The sequence below is a fragment of the Hemicordylus capensis genome, chromosome 2 (assembly GCF_027244095.1).
Source record: "Hemicordylus capensis ecotype Gifberg chromosome 2, rHemCap1.1.pri, whole genome shotgun sequence".
In the NCBI taxonomy this organism is placed as follows: Eukaryota; Metazoa; Chordata; class Lepidosauria; order Squamata; family Cordylidae; genus Hemicordylus; species Hemicordylus capensis.
In genome coordinates this window covers 14,786,884-14,805,343 of record NC_069658.1, presented here as the reverse complement: position 1 = coordinate 14,805,343, position 18,460 = coordinate 14,786,884, and the positions used below count along the sequence as shown (strand labels likewise).

Here is an 18,460-nt window from a genome sequence, read left to right as displayed (position 1 = left end):
AATTTGGGTGGTAGCCTCCAACCATTGAGCACTACCACCCCACCCCACTATTTTGCCCCTGGGACCCGTTTTTCTTACCCGAATCAATTCAGATTCGGATTTAATCCGAATCCGAACCGAATCGGGGTGATTCGGGTAGCCCAGATTCTGGCACAGAACAGAACGGGGGTGATTCAGTTCGGGTCCTGAACCGAATCACCGAAAACCCGAATTGCACACCCCTACAATCAACTTGAGACTGACAAGGACAGGGCCTTCCCCAGTCAAAATGTTTGCCTCTTAACCAGTGCCAACAGGCTGAAACAGGGCTGGGTGAACATCGTCCTGTTTGCCTCAACAATTGTCAGTTTTTCCAGCTACATGGTTGGGAATTACATACATATCACAGGTGCATCCAGGAAGACGGCTGCTGGAAATCTTCCTCCAGCAGCTGCAAAATCACCCCCCACCCCACCCGGCCTCACTCTTCCAGGGCTCAGCCCTTCAGATAAGCGCTGTGCAGTGCTGGCTGTCATTTGCCAGCTGTCTTGTTTATAAATAAACTGAGGTTTGTCTTAATACAGAGTCCTCTTCCTTTTTGGAATACAGATATAATCTGGATTTAATCTGGATATTTTAAAGGGGATCATTTTAAATTCAGAATTGTCTTCTTTTCAGGTAAATAGGGTATGTATGTATTATGGATGTTGGCCGTTCCTTCTACCTCTGCCCACCAGTTTGTCAAATTGCTTCTCCTTCAGTGGCTGTTGATACCCCTTTGGGAGGTTCCCTTTATATAGGCTGTATTTGTCCTGCAAATGAATAATTCTTGTTTATTTTCTGGAACAGAAAGGAAAGGGAATCTTTTATTTAAAAGAACTTTCTTTGCAACCAGAGTCCTGGTAGAATACCACTTCCCATTCTTCTAGCAATTAATTTTTTATTCATTTTAATAAAAAAATAAAAGCAGCTACCCAAACAAAGAAAAATAGCCTGTGTTTTACAAGCACTTTAATTCAGGACATCAAATAGACTATAGAACAACAGAATGCAATCCCCCATGCAGAGTTTTTGCACATCCTCCATTATGCCATTAATGGACATCCAGGCACCACAGAAACACAAGGGGTTTCACAAGAATGGAGTTTGCTGTACTGTTGCTGTACTTCCATTTTAATAAGGCAGCATCATAATTTCCTAATTTCAACATTTGCGTCACAATTGGTGCATTCAGAGCTCCTGGAATCAAACAGTCACGTTATTTCAATGTTTTTTGTTCTCCTGGCTGCTGCTGCTTCTCAAATCTATCTATCTATCTATGTAAACTGCTTTGGAAACTTTTGTTGAAAAGTGGTATATAAATATTTGTCATACTGTCATCTTCCTGCTTTGCCTTCACTGCCCTTACCCTCACTTGCCCTCACTGTCCTTGGCATCATTTGTCCCCTTCCATTTAAACTAGTTGGCTGCAGCATCCCACATTATTCTGTCAACAACGTCTCAGGTGCTACGTCTCATATGATGTTGCTGTGGGGACTTGTGGAAGAAAGCATGTGGGTCACCACAGCCCGCTGAAATGAAACAGGAATGAGAGCAAATTAAGCAGGGAGAGAGTGAGGGCACAAGAGGAGGAGGCGGCAGATGGTGCTGAGAACAGCTACATCCCAATTGCAAGTCTGTTCATAATAAGTATGCCGAAAATTGCCAAAATGTTGAGGTGCCTTTTCAAATCGCATGCAGACAAACACAAAACGAGGGCAGAAGTTGGTTCAGCCCTGAACTTAAATTATGCCTCAGTCTGCTCTAAATTTCACAGGTGCTGGGGAAATTCCGCAGGTGCTGACACGTTGAATATAGGCCACAACTTGCTTGTTTTCAGATAAATTCCCCTCTTTTAAAAGAATATTCTCTTCCCTTCTTCTAAGAAAACTTCTCTAGACAAAGGGAAATTTCCTCAGTCCATGGACACTGCTCTGCAGATCTATGCCATTTGCCTGATAGTTTACATTCCCCCCCGCCCCCAATATCCCTCCTCCTAAACCTGCCACCAATTATGGTTTGGGGAAAATGAGAAAAGAAAGGAGAGATAGAGGGAAAGAGAGAGAAAGAAGACAGAAGGGGGGAAAGGAAATAAGAGAAGAACACTTTACTATTCTAGTTTACCTTTCTGACCAAGTTAATTCCTTGGCAGTTTGCAGGACGCTTGTGTGTTGTACCCTCTGGCCTCCTTGATTTTAGGGAGGAGTGAGGGGAAATTTTGACCCTGGGCTATTTTTCTGAAAGGTTGGGATGGGCGGGCCTGTGCTCTCAACAGAGGTCCTTTCCAGTCCTGCTAGCATCCCTCTTTGTCTCCTCAGCTGTCCACACGTGGAAGAACCGAGTTGGCAAGTAGAAGATAATACAAAGGCCAACAAAACATCAAAAAGAGGATTCCCTCTCTGTGTGTCCCTGCTGCGCCATTCTGTTGTCTCTCTCTTTCCCATCCATTCTGTGCGTACTAAATACCCTTCACTCTTTGCAGCCTCCTTTTTTCATGGCCAAATTGCACTGCCAGCAAACAACAGATTTTGTAAGGTGACACAGAGCCGCAATCAAAACCTCAGCTTGCTTTGGTCTGTTGTCAAATCAAATCTCTCTCTTTCTGTCTTCTTAATCCATCCAGGTAATTGAAATGAAGAACGAAATGGATTTGGACCGTGATACAGATCTAGAGTACAACAGTCTGAAGGTAAAAGACATTTCGGAACGAGGGTTTTTTTTTCTCTCCCCCATGCCTGGCTGATATCAGCCTCTGCAAATGTATATGGTCTGAAAGGGCCTTTTAACACTTTATGATTCCATTGGGGTTTTTTTTAGATTGTGGGGCAGCTGCTAGACCTTTTATTCCAGAATCTAATTGGTTTTGACAGAAAGGAGTATGTTGTTCACAAGCTGATCCTTCAGAAACGTTTCCCATCTTGATTCAAAATATTTTGTGCCCTGTGTATAACCATTTTGCTCTTAGAACTGAGTGCTCAGATGTGCATTGTTAGGGCTGGGGGACTCCCTTCTACTACTTAGGCCTGGTTTGTACATACAGCAGATGAGGTTGTAGAACGCAGTTTTGCACCAGCTATCAGTGAGTTTCCCATACAATACAAAGTATTAGAGCATTAAACCTGGTTCTGGATAGCAGTAGCTACGCCTCCTCCCACATACTTGCTCCTGTGCCTTGTCTGGAGGACAGGCCCTGCTGTAAGTGCACTCAGTTTCTGAGGTATTGCACGTGGTGACCAGACAAAGAGTTTTCCCCATGCTAGTCTGCACTCTATGGAACGTCTTCCCTAGAGAGGCTGGGATGGCTGCCCCCACTCCCGTTTTTAGGAGACTGACTAAGACAGGGGTTCTCAAACTTGGGTTCCTAGATTTAAACTACAAGTCCCATCACTCCCAGCCTTCGGCCATTCTGACTGGGGATGATGGGAGTTGACGTCCAACAATTTTTGGGGTCCCAAGTTTGAGAGCCCCTGGACTAAGTCATTCCCTTTTCGGAAGGTTTTCACTCCTTCCTTGATTTCAGTGGTCCTTTTAGTTTTCTGTATTTTCATGTTCTGCTGTTTTGTTCTGTATGTTTAAAAATTTATTGTATTTTTAACTTAATGTATTTTACAGATGCTGTAGGCTATTTCAGAACAGCTATGATTGGCTGACAAATGTCATAAAAATATGAGAAAAAAGTAATGAAACTGGTTTTCAGTTTTACTTTAGCCTTACAAGGATTGCAGGGAGCAATCTAAGCAACAGCACATGGAGCACATGCAGCTACAGCACATGGGGACGGGAGCTATTTTTGTTTCTCTTCTCTCACAAAAGTCCTGTTCATGCCCAGGAAGATGTCCATGAGGGCTGCACTGCCCTCTGACATCTTGCTGGATGCAAAATAATAATAATAATTATTATAAGGCTTTTGTGAGGAGGGAAGAAAAGCAAAAATCACTTCCCCCTCCCCATGCAGTATTAGATCGCTCTTGCTCCTTTCTCATAAGGTTGCATGTATGCCACTTTCCTGGACTGTACTGCTTTTAATGAAAGGTGTGGAGATCACATGACTGAATGTTCTTCCAGATTTTTTTTTTTAAAAATACTTCCCTGCCCTCTGAACAAAACTAATATCCAGGAAAAGGCAGGGCTAGAACTCTTTCCCCTGGCATCTAGATTTACATGTGTACAGGTTTTTGGTTTTTTTTAATATGGAAGCACTTCCAACAAGGTTGTTGTCATTGTCCCCCATCCGCCCTGCACAAAGTCAAGTAGTACAGTCCACGAATTGTTCTACCACTTCCTCTGCTGTTTTGTGTCAACTAGGCTTTATCTGTCTTAGTCATCTTTGGAATATTGCAAAAATTTCTGTGATACAAATAATAGCACGGTGCGTATTTGAGTAGGCATGAAGAGTTGAGTGTAGCATAGTGGCAAAGAGACTGAGTTGCGAATCAGGACTTGCCTAATTTGAATCTCACCTCTACCATAAACTCTCTAGGTGGCCTTAGATAAGCCACTCTTTCTCTCAGCCTTAGTTTCCAGCTGTAATATGGGTATAAAGCTTGTCTCTCCAGCTGTTGTTGAACTACAATTCCCATCACTCCTAGCCTCTATAAATTATGGCTGGGAATGATGAGAATTGTAGTTCAACAACAGCTGGAGAAACAAGGTTGTCTGCCCCTGCCTTATAGTGTTGTAAGGATTATATCAAAATAATGCACATGGAGAGCCTTCCACACTCAAAAAGCTATACAAATGTGAAGTGGTATTATTATAAGGGAATGCCTGAGAGCAAGATTCTGCTGGGTGGAGGTTGATAGTATCTTGACTTTGACTTTGACACAGAGGGATGGGTGGAGCCCTAACCATGCTCCACACGCAACAACATTAGATGCATTTTGGATGGCAAGGCAAGGTGCCTATTTTCTCCATTCACAGCCTCCCATTTTGGCAATGTAGTTAATTTCCTACATGGTCCCCTCCTAAATTTGCCTTTCAGTGTGCAAAATACTCCAAAGACTGTGACATAGATTTTGTTCTTTCCTCTCTCTTTTTATTTATTTATTTATTTTATTTTTTAGCCAGTACAAGAGGTTGCTGCTGCTATTTTTTAAGAAACTGTATTATGGAGTTCTTTCTGTATCTTAGCTCATGATTAATGTGTGAGGTGTTTGGAACTTCAACATAAATCTTTAATGTGCATCAACTGAAAGATTTTCTCTTTCAGGCACCCAAAGGAGAGGGTGGAGAAAAAGATTTTTCATTTGATTTGATCAGTGTTGAACAGCTTTTCCTTTAAAATCAATACATGTATTTTATCTTTTTAATGCGAGAACTTGCACTTTGGTGATCATGTTACATTCACATCCCTTGCCCCTCCACATGGGAAGTATAAATGTATTTTAATTATAAATTTTTATAAACTCTCTTTTTACAAAATTGTACCCAATGGGAAGCTTCTTTCTTGCAAATAGGACTGGGCTGCCCATAGAACAAACTGAGTAAACTGTAGGTTTAGGGGCATGAGGAGGTGTTTGGCAAATTGTACAGGATGGATACTGGGAGCCGACACAATGGTAGACCTAATGGTAGCAAAAGCTGTGCTTCCGAATTCTTGGTTATTTTACTGTCTCTATAAAACCCGCCAGTTTTCAAATACATTCTTATAACCATGAAGACTAGAAACTCCCTTAAAAAGTGAAGACTAAGGTAAGGTTCTCAGGAATTCACATTTTGTGGAAGATGCAAGGCACAGTACAGAATCCAGCAAGCCACAGAAGACCAAATTTGTTTCTGAAGTATATTGACAGTGATCTTGAAGCAAGATCTTATTGTCCGTAGGGCTGTTCACTTGTTGAGCCCCCATATGTTCAGTGAATGTAGGAGGCAGATTATATGGAGGAGGACGTGGGCTAGCTCGAGGTATTGAGGTGCCTGTGGTGAGGTGCAAAATGCTGCCTTGCTTCATGCTCCTGATGGGGACCAACCCCCCTTCAAAACCCTTGCAAGTCTGAAAGTATATGGCCAGCAGAGAATGTGGCTAGCAGCTTCCTCTTCACTCTTTGTGCTGCTTGAAAGCCTTGCAAGGTGCTCATTGCAGAGTTTGCAAGCATCAGATTGGTCCAAAAGAGCTGCTCTAGTGCTGACAGCAGGGGAGATCGTGCCGCTCTGATGGTGCCCCAATAATCTGCCTCAACTTGCCTCATGAATAGGCCACCCCTGAGTAACTCCTACTGTCCCACCCCTTGTGCCAACGCACCCACTAGCTGTGCCTCCCAACGTTTCTGTGCTTGGAGTTGTGAAAGGCTCTATCGGTGTACAGCTGTATGTGTGTTGGACTCCTCCCTGCAAATGGGAACCCTGGGTGATCTCAAGGTTCCTGGTCATGTGGAGGAACCTGATGTATATATAACATACTGAACAGTGTGAGGGCAGAATAAGTCAGAATCTACTACTACTACTAATCTCTCTCTCCATCATGTGATTGGGAGATTGGCGGCCAGCAAAAGCCATCGATCGCAGTCCCTGGAATTGTGGATAATATCTTCTGTGTCCATTTCTAGCTGCCACTACTACTAACATTGTTAGATGTCTAAAGCTTTCCTTTAGACATTGACATTCTTGATTCCCACTTGCCTAATACAATGTTCTTTTTCCTTCTGGGTGTGGGTTTAAAAAAAATAACATCCTTCCAGTGGGGTAGAAAGGGGAGTATAGAGGCTACCTTTCTCCTCCCCCCACCCTTGGTTGCAATGTTTAATTTATCCTTGATACTTTTTGAAAAATTAAATAATCCCTTTAAAAAGTAATCCTATTAAAGGTGAGAAATGAGGCAGGAGGGCACCACACTGAAAGCAGGAGAGTGTAGATTCAGGCTAGAAGTCACAACAGCGGAGACAGTGAATATCAAGTTGGTGTGAATCTTGTATTTGTACCCACCCCTCATCCACTCATGCCCATGGAGAGGGAGATGCTCTCTGCCATCTCATGGTTCAGACCAGAATTTCTCAGGAGCACATTTATGAAGGTAGTCACCTTAAGTGGCACAACAGGGAAATGCTTGACTAATAAGCAGAAGGTTGCCGGTTCGAATCCCCACTAGTATGTTTCCCAGACTATGGGAAACAACTATATCAGACAGCAGTGATATAGGAAGATGCTGAAAGGCATCATCTCATACTGCATGGGAGGAAGCAATGCTAAACCCCTCCTGTATTTTATCAAAGAAAACCACAGGGCTCTGTGGGCGCCAGGAGTCGAAAATGACTTGATGGCACACTTAAAAAAAACCTTTATGAAAAGATGGAGAGTGGGGGAAAGAATCACAACAAAGTCCAAACATTCAAGATTAAATTGCAAACCAAATATGTATTAAGAGCATTTTAAAAGACCATTAATAGCTCCATAATAACTAAAGCTATTTATACTGCCAAACAATAATCAGATATGATAAAAGGGAGGACTCCACCAGCACCTTGCTATCCCTGAATTTATTTAATAAATGTGTATGCCGATTTTCTACCCAAAAGGGCTTGCAACAAAAAAAAAAAAGTCAAAGATGACAAGTACAATTAAAAAATTATAATGACGAGATAATAGAAAAAGTCATTGATCCCTGCCAAGGGAGATTACTTCTATGTACTTGAAACGATCTGCAAGTTCCAGACACCTGCGTATTTACAGGCCAGACCACCTGAGAAAGGGCAAGTAGCACTAAAGCTAATTCGGAAGTGCACACAGCGGTCTGGTTCACAGTTGAACTCTCAGAATGTAGCTGAGCATTCAGTAGTGCTTTTAGGTAACTTGAATTGTGCTTGAAGGAATAAAAGCAGCAGTTGTATAGAAATGTATCAAGCAGGGATCACTCTTCCAAATATCATTTTTAATAGAGGCAAGAGTTAGAATCTGAGAACAAGAAACTGAAAAATGAACTTAACGAGCTGAGGAAAGCTATAGTGGACCGGGTGGCTCAGAACAACTCCTCCAATGACGTCCAGGACAGTTACAGCCTGCTCCTGAATCAGCTCAAGTCAGCTAATGAAGAGCTGGAAGTGCGGAAGGAAGAGGTGCTTATTCTAAGGACACAGATTATAAAGGCAGCCCAGCAAAAAGATTCAGGCAGAAATATGGTAATGGTAAAGCAACATCCTTGCATTTCTGTGTGTCTGTGTGTTCGTTCCACCATCTTGCCAGCTATTACTATGACACTTTGGTTGGGCACACTGGTTTACAGCAAGTTCAGAATCAAAATCCTCATGACGATTCTGTTGAGTTGTTTTGAATCCAGAATGATCAGTGAGACTTCTAAAAATCCATAATCGGGGAAAGCCAAATCCTGCAAGTTCAGCATTCAGGATGATTAGTTCAAAGGGGCCTGTTTCAAGCTCGGAACAAAACAACCCCATTTTGATCAAAATGTTTCAAACGCCATTTTGGAAGCCTGTTTTTCCCTTTCTGATTGGTCTTCTGACACTGACTTCTGATTGGCTTGCAATCTCCTTGGTTTTTGGTTGGCTTGTTGTCTTACAAATCAAGTGTTGTCATGGGCAACTGTGCCACATTGACTGGGGAGGAGGGAGGGGTGAACATAAAAGGAGGGAATTTCAAAATCAGTTCAAAGGGAGTGGGAGGCAGTTGCTCTAGTTGAGGTTATGGCTGTGCTTACTGCTAAGGGTGCTGCTGTGGCAGCTGTGGCAGTGCTAGGAACGTAAGGAGTCATAGTTGTGTGTGAGAGAGCAACTTGTGCCAATGATGTTACAGCAGTGCAGGTACTGTGGCTAGCAGTGGATTCTGGGCCAGTGGTTTTTTTCTATTTTTGGACTATGTTTGAAATGTGTAGTGTTCTATGTTGGGAAGGGCAGATTCCCTTTTACTGTGTGCTTCTGCAGTGTTTTTCAAGGCAGGGTTGCAAAATGGTTTGCAAAAATTGTGTGTGCAGTGCACTCCGCGAGTGCAGCTTGCTCTGGCCATAGGGAACAATGGGGAAACTCGAAACATACGTTTGTTCCCCATGGGTAGCTCCTAGGGACACCAAAGGGCATGATGGGTGCTATCTATCACCCAACCAGTGTTCCCTCTAACAGGGATTCCCAGATGTTGTTGACTAAAACTCCCATAACCCCCCAGCCAAAGGCCATTGCAACTGCGGATGCTGGGAGTCAACTACTATATCAACTAATTTGAAAATCTCTGTTAGAGGGAACACTGCACCCAACCCACAAAAGAAATGGGCAAGCAGGCGATTTTAAACAAAACTTTAACATTTCCCCCAGACCCCCATAGGGAGGAGACAGGCAGAAAGACCGCAATACTTGAGGAAGATTCTGACATTGCCTTGACAAAGATCCAGACCTGATATAGAATTATTCATAGACAGGTGAGGATTGTAAAAGCCAATGGTCTGCTTTGGGGATGGAACCAACATAGGACCTGGAAGGGCAATATTCTTTCCCTTTCCTCACTATGTAGCACTGTGTGGTTCATTGCAAGAGTTACAGACCTGGAGGTTGCAGGTAGAGTCCCAGTTGATTTTCATGGAGAGTAAGTTGGATATTGGTCATGAGACAGTAAGGCCTAGTAGTTTATATAACACTTTAAAGACATGGCTACCCCTGCTAACTGAGCAAAGAGATACGTTTTAAAAGTGTTGATTCTCTTTATTGAACAGGGAGAGAGCAACTGGCCCTATCCATCCCCAGCAGGTATCTTAGGATATACTTAGGAGGCAATATATCTCTGTGGTTGCTAGAAGCCCCTTCCTCCATAACACTTTCAGCTGCTAGTGCTTTCACGTCCTCTACTACTTCCTCTACTAAGCCGGAGGCTTGTTCCCTTTAGTTGGATTTGCTTAACTTTTGGTTAAAAGTTGGGTTTCTCAGGACTGTGTTGGCTGCATCACATTACTTTCTGGATTACTTCTTAGAATCACAAATTCTATGTCAAAGGTAAGCCAGCATTCTTGTGTATGGCTTTTTGAGATTTGTGAGGAAAGAAAATACTTCAAGGAGAACTTGGGCTGATGTAGCTGGTGTTCTTGCTTTCCCCTATTCTGGATAATTTGTGATTTATTAACAAATTAATAAACTTAATTTATTAAGTTTCTTAATAAAACTTTCTCATTTTAGTTCAAATTTCAAAATTAGGCCTTTCCTGGGCCTTGAGGTTTAGACTACTCATGTCATATTCTAGGACACACCCTGCAAATCTACCTCTGCATTTTGCTGGCTCTGACTGTATCTATACCCACAGATTTTTAAAAGTACTTTAATAGCCATTCCATCTCTCCAGAAAACCCTGGGAACAAGGAGTTACCCTGTGAGAGGAGTTAGGGGAATCTCCAATAAAGACTTCCTAGCACCCTCACTTAACTATAATTCCCAGGATTCTTTGTGGGAAGCCATGACCACTAAATCAGTATAATGCTTATATAGGTTTGTAGTGTGGCTGTACTCTCAATCTGTCCTCTTAATTTCTCTTAGGTTGCATTCCACTGGGCCCTTCCTTTTCACTTTATGGCTGTTTTCGGGCATTGAATTTACCTTGTGGCAAATGCGATAAAGATTGTAAATCTCTTTGCAAATTAAAAGTGCTGTATAAATGGATCAGTATAATAGAATTAGTAGCCCTTGGAAAAATGTTAATTGTTTAATGAGACAAAAAGTCATTTCATGGTGAACTTGTTTTAGGAGTCAAAGATCAACATGCAGACCAGCTGGCCAAACAGTGACAAGCACGTGGATCCAGAAGACGCAATAGAGGCTTATCATGGCGTGTGTCAGACTAACCGGTAAGCCTGTCTTAGTTGATCTGTTATGAATGGTGAGATTAATCAGGAGCTCTGCCTTCTACTGTTTTCCAAGTAATATAAGGAAGCACTGCTTGATGCAAGTAGCCAGCTGTGATGATGTTTATAAAGAAATTCCCATAGTTCCTCTTGCAAAAGCATCACACTATACACAATAGCACTCTTCATACATTATAGAAAGCAGCTATACATGGGCATAGCAGCTAAAACGAGATGGGAAGTCTTGCCCAGTCAGTCATTTGTGGCAGGCGTGTGTTTACATCAGAGTCGTTTGTTCACATCAGTCATTTGTTCACAGAGCAGCATTCGTCTGAAGAGATGAACACCATATCAATGATAGCGGGTGCTTCCATGATATTTCCTCCATACCAGTTTCAGGCGCCTGCACTCACAATCACAAAAATGCCTGCCATCACAGATATGGTGTCCACCTCTTTAAACGCCGCTCTAACCATGAGCAGTGCATTACTGCAAATGACTGACGGGGCCAAGGCAGGGCTTCCGGCCCAGTTTTAACTGCTGTACTCATGTACAGCAGCTTTCTATAATGTGTGAAGGGGCTAGTTTTATAGACTCATCACTCAACTATAGAATCTGCTATTTGTTGAAGTAGTATTTGGGTCTCTAATTTTTTCTTAATGTTTCTGGGCCTTGTGGGTTGTTCAGAACAACTTGGAAACATTTCATCAGGGATAGGCAAAGGCTTAACATGGAGAGAAGAGGATGTTCTTTTTATAAAGGCAGTTCTGAAGGTTGAAGGTTAATGAACTCTGCAATATCTGAACGTCTGAGGTCAGTTCGCAGAATCCAAATGAGTGTGTTGAGAACTGGACTGAATGGATTGGTGCAGAACTAGACATATAATGAAGGAGTTGTGGGGTTACTTTAACATGCATGCAGCTCAACCGACACCAACTGTGTCATCCTTTAATCTTTTTTCAGCAACTTTACAGCCATGATAAAGTTGAGTTGCAAGTTGGGTACATAATGAATTGATCTCATTAATCTTAAGTCTATGTATAAAAATATGTTTTATTATTATTTCTTGTTTACACAGTCAGACAGGTGTTATTGACTGGTTTGTTTTATCCAGACATCGAGTCCTTCCCAAGGACCTGGGATGGCTGAATTTTATCATCAATACTGTTGGTTATTATAGATATCGTCGCAAAATATAGGCTGTTCCCAGTAAAGCTGCTTTTTGTAATTGGCTGATGGTGATTTCTGTGGCCCCTATGGTGTTGAGGTGCTCTTCAAGGTCTTTTGGGACTGCACCAAGGGCACCAATTACCACTGGGATTATTTTGGTCTTTTTCTGCCACAGCCTTTCAATTTCAGTTTGTAGATCTTTGTATTTTGTGATTTTTTTCTATTTCTTTTTCTTCTATTCTGCTATCCCCTGGTATTGCTATGTCAATTATTTTCACTTGTTTTTCTTTCTTCTCGACTACAGTTATATCTGGTGTATTGTGTGGCAGATGTTTGTCTGTTTGTAGTGGGAAGTCCCATAATATTTTTACATCTTCATTTTCGACCACTTTTTCAATTTTATGGTCCCACCAATGTTTGGCTACAGGTAGCTTGTATTTTTTGCAGATGTTCCAGTGTATCATCCCTGCTACCTTGTCATGCCTTTGTTTGTAGTCAGTCTGTGCGATCTTCTTACAACAACTGATCAGGTGGTCCCCTGTTTCATCTGCTTCTTTACAAAGGCAGCACTTGCTGTTTGTTGTGGATTTTTCTACTTTTGCTCTTATTGCATTTATTCTTAGTGCCTGTTCTTGTGCAGCCAGTATTAAACCCTCTGTTTCTTTCTTCAAGTTGCCATTCTTAAGCCATTGCCAGGTCTTGGTGATGTCTGATTTTCCACTTATATTGTGCAAAAATTGACCACGCAGGGGCTTATTTCTCCATTTTTCTGCTCGGTTCTTGACTTGTTCTTTCTTATAGGCCTGCTTTGTTTCATTGGTGTTGAATAGTTTCTCGTTCTTGACCATTTTAAGTGCATCTTCTTCACTGTCCTTGATATATTCTTCAAGGCCTCTTTTCTCCTCCTCTACTGTTTGATGGACTTGCAGCATTCCTCTTCCACCTGAGCTGCGAGGGAGGTATAGCCTATCAACATCACTGCGGGGGTGTATATTAATAATAATAATAATAATAATAATAATAATGTCATGCATCAGGCCCCAGCTCAAGACTTGCTTTTTGTATATGCCGGTTTGATCATCAGGGCCAATTTGGTCAATAGGGATCAAACTGAGCTGTCCTTTTTCCTTGAACCTCTTCCACTGGCTACTATTCTTCTATCTCCAGTCCTACTGCCCATGAGAGGTGCCAGCAAAGCTTGCTGGACTCCGCCCTGGATGCAAGTGCCAGTGGCTTGTAATGCTTGCCTCACATAAAAGGTGAGAAGTAGAAGCCCACATTTTTTTCTCAGTTGGAATTGCAAAGAGAAATTGCTCTGTTAGAGCGACATAAAGTTGCCACACCCCTGATAACCTCTAATGGAGAAGGATCACCAACCTTCCACCCAGGATGCTCTAGCCCTTTCTCTGCAGGGGCTGAGAGTTTAACCCCACCAGGGGTTTTCCAGGGTAGAGTTTTTTAATCTTCCTCCCTTCCCTCTCTTTGCACCAGCAGGCCAGATAATTGCATTTCAAGATAATATTGGAAGGGTGTTTAGGGGCTAAAGAGCTGGGTGGGTGGGTGGATGGAAGGCAGGGGTTTGGGGAGGCTGAATTTTGATTGGCTCATGTAGGAGAGGTGTCTATAATTTCTACTGCCTGTTTTGTTTGTTTACATTTATACACACACATCTCATTCCTGTGCTCTCTCATGCCCTCTTCCATTATAATATTTCCTCTTTGAAAACCAGGAAGAAATTATGCAAAGTCAGTCTATGAAGATTTTCTTTGCACATCTATTATATTTACACCCCACCTCTTCTTTCAATTAGCTTAGGGTGTGGTGTACATGAGTTATTCCATTTTACCCTCAGAATAATAGCGTTGTCAGATAGGTGAGTCAGAGAGAGTGACTGGCCCAAAGTTGTCTTTATTTCTTAGATTTATATTCTGCCTTTCTTCTATCGGAACTTGAAGGGGCTCGCTTGGCAGGTAGTGACTGCTATGAGATCCATCCCAGCACTGACTGCAAATCAAGTCTTTCAGTGTCCCAGTGGGTCAAACACTGTGGCTAAATGCTTGATGTGTCTACAGACACAGGGAATGCTATTACACAGGTTGAACTAAAACAAAGGAATAGTGGTTTATCGAAATGTGAGACACAATAAGTGTAGAATATAGAGTAATAGCAACTTGACTGAAATCTGAAAGCAAATGTGTCCTTAATGAGTGAATGAGCTTGCAAAGATAATAAAACAATATGGCAGAGAAAGCAAGACTTAGTAAGTGAAGCTTAATATGGCATATGAAACATAGTATGGCAAATGAGGTATATAGATGATACACAAATGGTGAAAAGATGAACCTGTGCTATATTTGAATATAAGCATGCCAAACAGTATTTAGAGCTGCTAATAATAAAAATGACAAAAGCTTATAAAGTAAATATTTCTGTAAGCCCTACTCTACTTCTGTGCTGTTATCCCTATTTGCCTCCTTACATGACCTCCTTCCCTCAACTTTAAAAATGGCTCTAAAATCCCAAGGAAAATGATAACTACCTTAAAAGCCATTGAAGAAGACTTGGTAATATTGGGCTGGAAGAGAGTAGCCTTCCTGCCAGCAGGAAAGTGAACAATACTGATTAAGAGAAAGCATAGTGATTATCTGTAGAAGACTATTGAGAACAGTGGCTGACATCCTTACTAACAAAGCCCGTGTGGAAGGATGTTTCACTACTAGCTGCTTGCTGTTCCTGACTTACGATGTGCTACCACAAGCATGCTTGCATTCCTGCAACTGAAGCATGTCTCTTTGGTTTTAAATGAAACTTTTATGCAGTTGCGCAAATCCCTGGGCAACATGATGCGTAGTCCACAGTCAGGGCTGCTGCCCAACTTCAGAGGCAGCCCCAATGCTGCTGTAGAATGCCTAAAAACAGCTTCTGGGCAGCCGGGCAGCACCCCTTCCATGTTTTCTAGTGGATGGAGTGCTGAACTCCTGCTGCCTGGAAATGGTTTTTAGCATCCCACAGCAGCCCCATTGCTACACTGTCAGGGCTGCCTTTGAAGTTGCGTAGCAGCCCCAACAGGTCATTGCGGTCAACTCTGGATTGCATATCCTGTCATGCCCTGTTTGTTTTAGCTTTAATGCAACTGTGCAAACTCCCTGGGCTAGTGTAATTTTGCTCATTCACTAGAATGTTGGCCAATGGCTACAGGGAGGGGAAAAGCTGAAGAACATCATAGAGGTTAAACATGGGAGAGTTAAGGCCTCAGAAGGAAGGGAATAGAGGAATAATAAGATGAGATTAGGAGTTTAAGACATGAAGAAGAAAAGGAGAAGCAAGGTAGGGGGAGAGGGGGCATCAAGGTGATGCTTTCAAAGATGTCCTGCTACTGAGGTGCTCCAAGCAGACATCTACTGGAATCTCCCTGCCAGGTATCTGATCTCTCAAGTTCTTATTTCTTTTCCCCAGACTTACAAAACAATAAAAAGAAAGTTTAAATGCACCGTTCAAAGGGAATAAAGCCAATTGATGGTCCCACATTCACTAGATAAATGATATTCAGCAAAAATTTCAGAGAAGCAGCTTTATCACATGACTTTTGACACTTTTCAAGACCAGTTATACTTAGTGCTTTTTGCATAAAGAGCATAAACTTTCCCTGTGGCTATGGCAGAAGTCAAATGCAGGCGAGAAATCAGCCTTATCTTTTAGCATCTGTAGTAGTAACAGTCATACAGGCCCAAGAGCCTGAGGCTGCTTTGGGAATAGTTTCAGGTGCCAGGCCTACTACTATAAAGTTGGGCAAAAGTCAAACGTGGATTTTTGGCCCAGTTTAACATTGAGCAAGCCTCCTACTTAATTTCAGCAAGGGGGCTGTATCATGTGAATTGGAATTTGACCCACTCCCCGTAAGCTCAAGTTCAGCACTTCATCGACTTCACCAAAACCAGCTCTGAGTTAGTTTATATGTAAACCTTATAATTGTATCCAGTGTCAGGATTTGGAGCTTACTGGCATAAGATTTGGGCCCAGGATGGGCCTTTCTTTCCAAAGGCTGTAGTTCAGTTCACCGTCTACAAAGGCTAATAAAACACCCTGGATATCAGAGCTTCAAAAGTAGGATGGTCTTTTTATCTGTGGAAGGAAGACTGACTTACATCAAAGAAATCGTTTATATACCATGCAGGGGACAGGCATTTAACACAAATGCTGTCAGTCTGTTTCCCTTGAGGCTGAAAAAGTGCAAAGAAAATCAGTTTTTTCTTTGTGAAATGAGCTAATATATACAGATCCTTGTTCTCTTGGCATCTTGTCACCCACATTAGCTGCTAAATTTGTGTTTTAACTCTCAGCCATGATTCCTCTTTGATTACAGGTTTCCCGCAGTGAGAGCTAATACCCTGAATTTGTGTCTTCCTTTTACAATAAGAGAGAGAGAGATTTATATCGCCCTGGTGAATATCCTCCCATCAATTTATCCAGTAAAACAAAATAAAGAAGGGGTGGGGTGGCTGAATAGATAAAATGGAACATTAATATGTTTACAGCAAGCAAACTAAATATTAATCTGTTTGACAGTAATTAGTTATCTCTGTGTAATAGTACTCCCTAGACCCTGTCAGCTTTCAACTTGCAGTCAACTCAGCTATCATTTTGCTCTGTAAATGTTTTGCCTAAGCCAGCAGTTCTCAGATTTGGGTATCTAGATTATGTTGGACAACAACTCCCATCATTCCCTGGCTGTAATGGTGATGATAGGAGGTTATAGTCCAGCACCATCTGGGAACTCAAATTTGAGATCCTCAAATCAAATTTGAGATCCTCAAATCACCATCTGGGAACTCAAATTTGAGATCTGGTAAATAATTATGGAATCCTTTCCCAAAGGGGTCACCAGGAAGTCACAGCAGGATGGGTGGACTTCAGGCTTGTGGAATCTAGTTAGTAGGTTGTTCGAATCCTAAGGTCTATCACCAGAGCCAGGTGCAAATTAGTGGCATAGGTGGAGTGGCCATGTACTTCAAATTAAGGAATAAGGTGTGTCTTTATATATGCTCATCCCAGTAATTTGTTTCCAGTAGGAGAACTGGCCACACACAAAAACCCACAAATTTAACACAAAACCCATTCCTAGTTTCCCCTCCAGATTCTTTCAACAGACTAATTGCGGGGGGGGGGAGCCTTTTTGTTATTGCCAAACATTTGGGAAATAAACCTTGCCATAGTGACAAGATAGCAGACCACTGTCTTAGAAGGTATAGCTGGGAGAAGGGTCCATACTGGGCTTCCTTTTCAGTTCTAGGCCCTTAACCACTGTCCAGCTTGCTTGGGTGCCAGTCCATTTGGGAACTGCCAGACTAGTGTTCTGTCTTGAACTCACATTATTAGCGTATCTGAATTGCTTGCAGTCTGTAATATGGAATGGATTTGGGTCCCTTAAAATAGTTTTGCACATTGCGTGCTGCCCAGGAGTTGCCTTTCTTCTGCTGCAGTCTAATGAGATGTGAATGTTTTTCCTCCTTCATAGATCTGTGTGAATGAATCCCAGTGTCAGGTGAGCTCATAAATGGCAGGGCAGTATCAATTAAGAGCACAGATTTAAGACCGATGCCTCCAGAGGGGTTTTCTTCGTTGATGGATGTAAGCTTTAACTGCTTTCCATTTGCAAATGCTGGTCAATGAGTTATAAATGTTCAGGATTTGTCATTGTACAAGACTTCTTATTCAAGGCTAAGGGCACCCCCTGGAGTTCATTTAATTCTGGACATTCCAGGGATTTTAGCTTGTTACCAGAGAGAGAGAGAGACTTTTGCAAATGCTGAACTGGCATACTTGATATCCCACATACCAGGGGGCTATGCCATTCGGTATTCTGATAGCCCAAATGGGACTACCAGTGGCTGACATAGCAACTGTGTAACAAAACCAGGAACAGTAATGCCTAACAGCAACACGGAGTTGTTCAGGGTTGTGAGAGGATTAGTAAGTGCCCCTCTTCCCTGGAATCAGAACTTGGAACCATCTCTTACCTGCTGTGACGTGTTTAATGAGTTTTTGTGTGGATAAAATCCCTCGTATTTGGGCTGACTTGGATTTAGAACCCACAATTACTGCGGTATATGAATCGGAGGTGTCCAGTGACTCCATTTATGTGGTCAGGCTGGATCAGTTCCAGTTTGTGACTCGTGTGGATGAGGACAAGCGGCCTGGAGTGGTGTGGCCTACCACCTGTTCTCTTGCCTGATATGGCTTATACTGTCTGGCAGGGAAGTTGTTGTAGAAGGCCTAGTAGAGATCATAAATGCTTCTGTGATGCTATGGGGTGGAGACTGCCTTGGTCGGCCTGATGGATGATCTCCAGTTGGGAATTGACAGATGAAGTGTGACTCTGTTGGTCCTTTTGGACCTCTTGGTGGCTTTCAGTACTATTGACCATAGTATCCTTCTGGAGTGTCTGAGGGAGTTGGAGGTGGGAGACACTGCTCTGCAGTGGTTCCATTCCTACCTCTCGGGCAGATT

The 18,460-nt window shown here is 42.4% G+C and overlaps 1 protein-coding gene across 7 annotated transcripts in view; it reads left to right on the top strand.

Moving 5' to 3' along the window:
* MYO5B (myosin VB) overlaps window positions 1–18,460 on the top strand; it is a 390,467-nt gene that overhangs the window by 336,599 nt on the left and 35,408 nt on the right. For 5 of the 7 annotated variants that reach the window (XM_053303356.1, XM_053303354.1, XM_053303357.1 and 2 more), the window contains 3 exons: window positions 2,642–2,707; window positions 7,890–8,135; window positions 10,686–10,786. In XM_053303356.1, coding sequence (XP_053159331.1) covers window positions 2,642–2,707; window positions 7,890–8,135; window positions 10,686–10,786 — 413 coding nt within the window. The remainder of the gene's footprint in view (window positions 1–2,641; window positions 2,708–7,889; window positions 8,136–10,685; window positions 10,787–18,460) is intronic. The other 2 variants (XM_053303361.1, XM_053303355.1) reach the window with 1 other exon arrangement.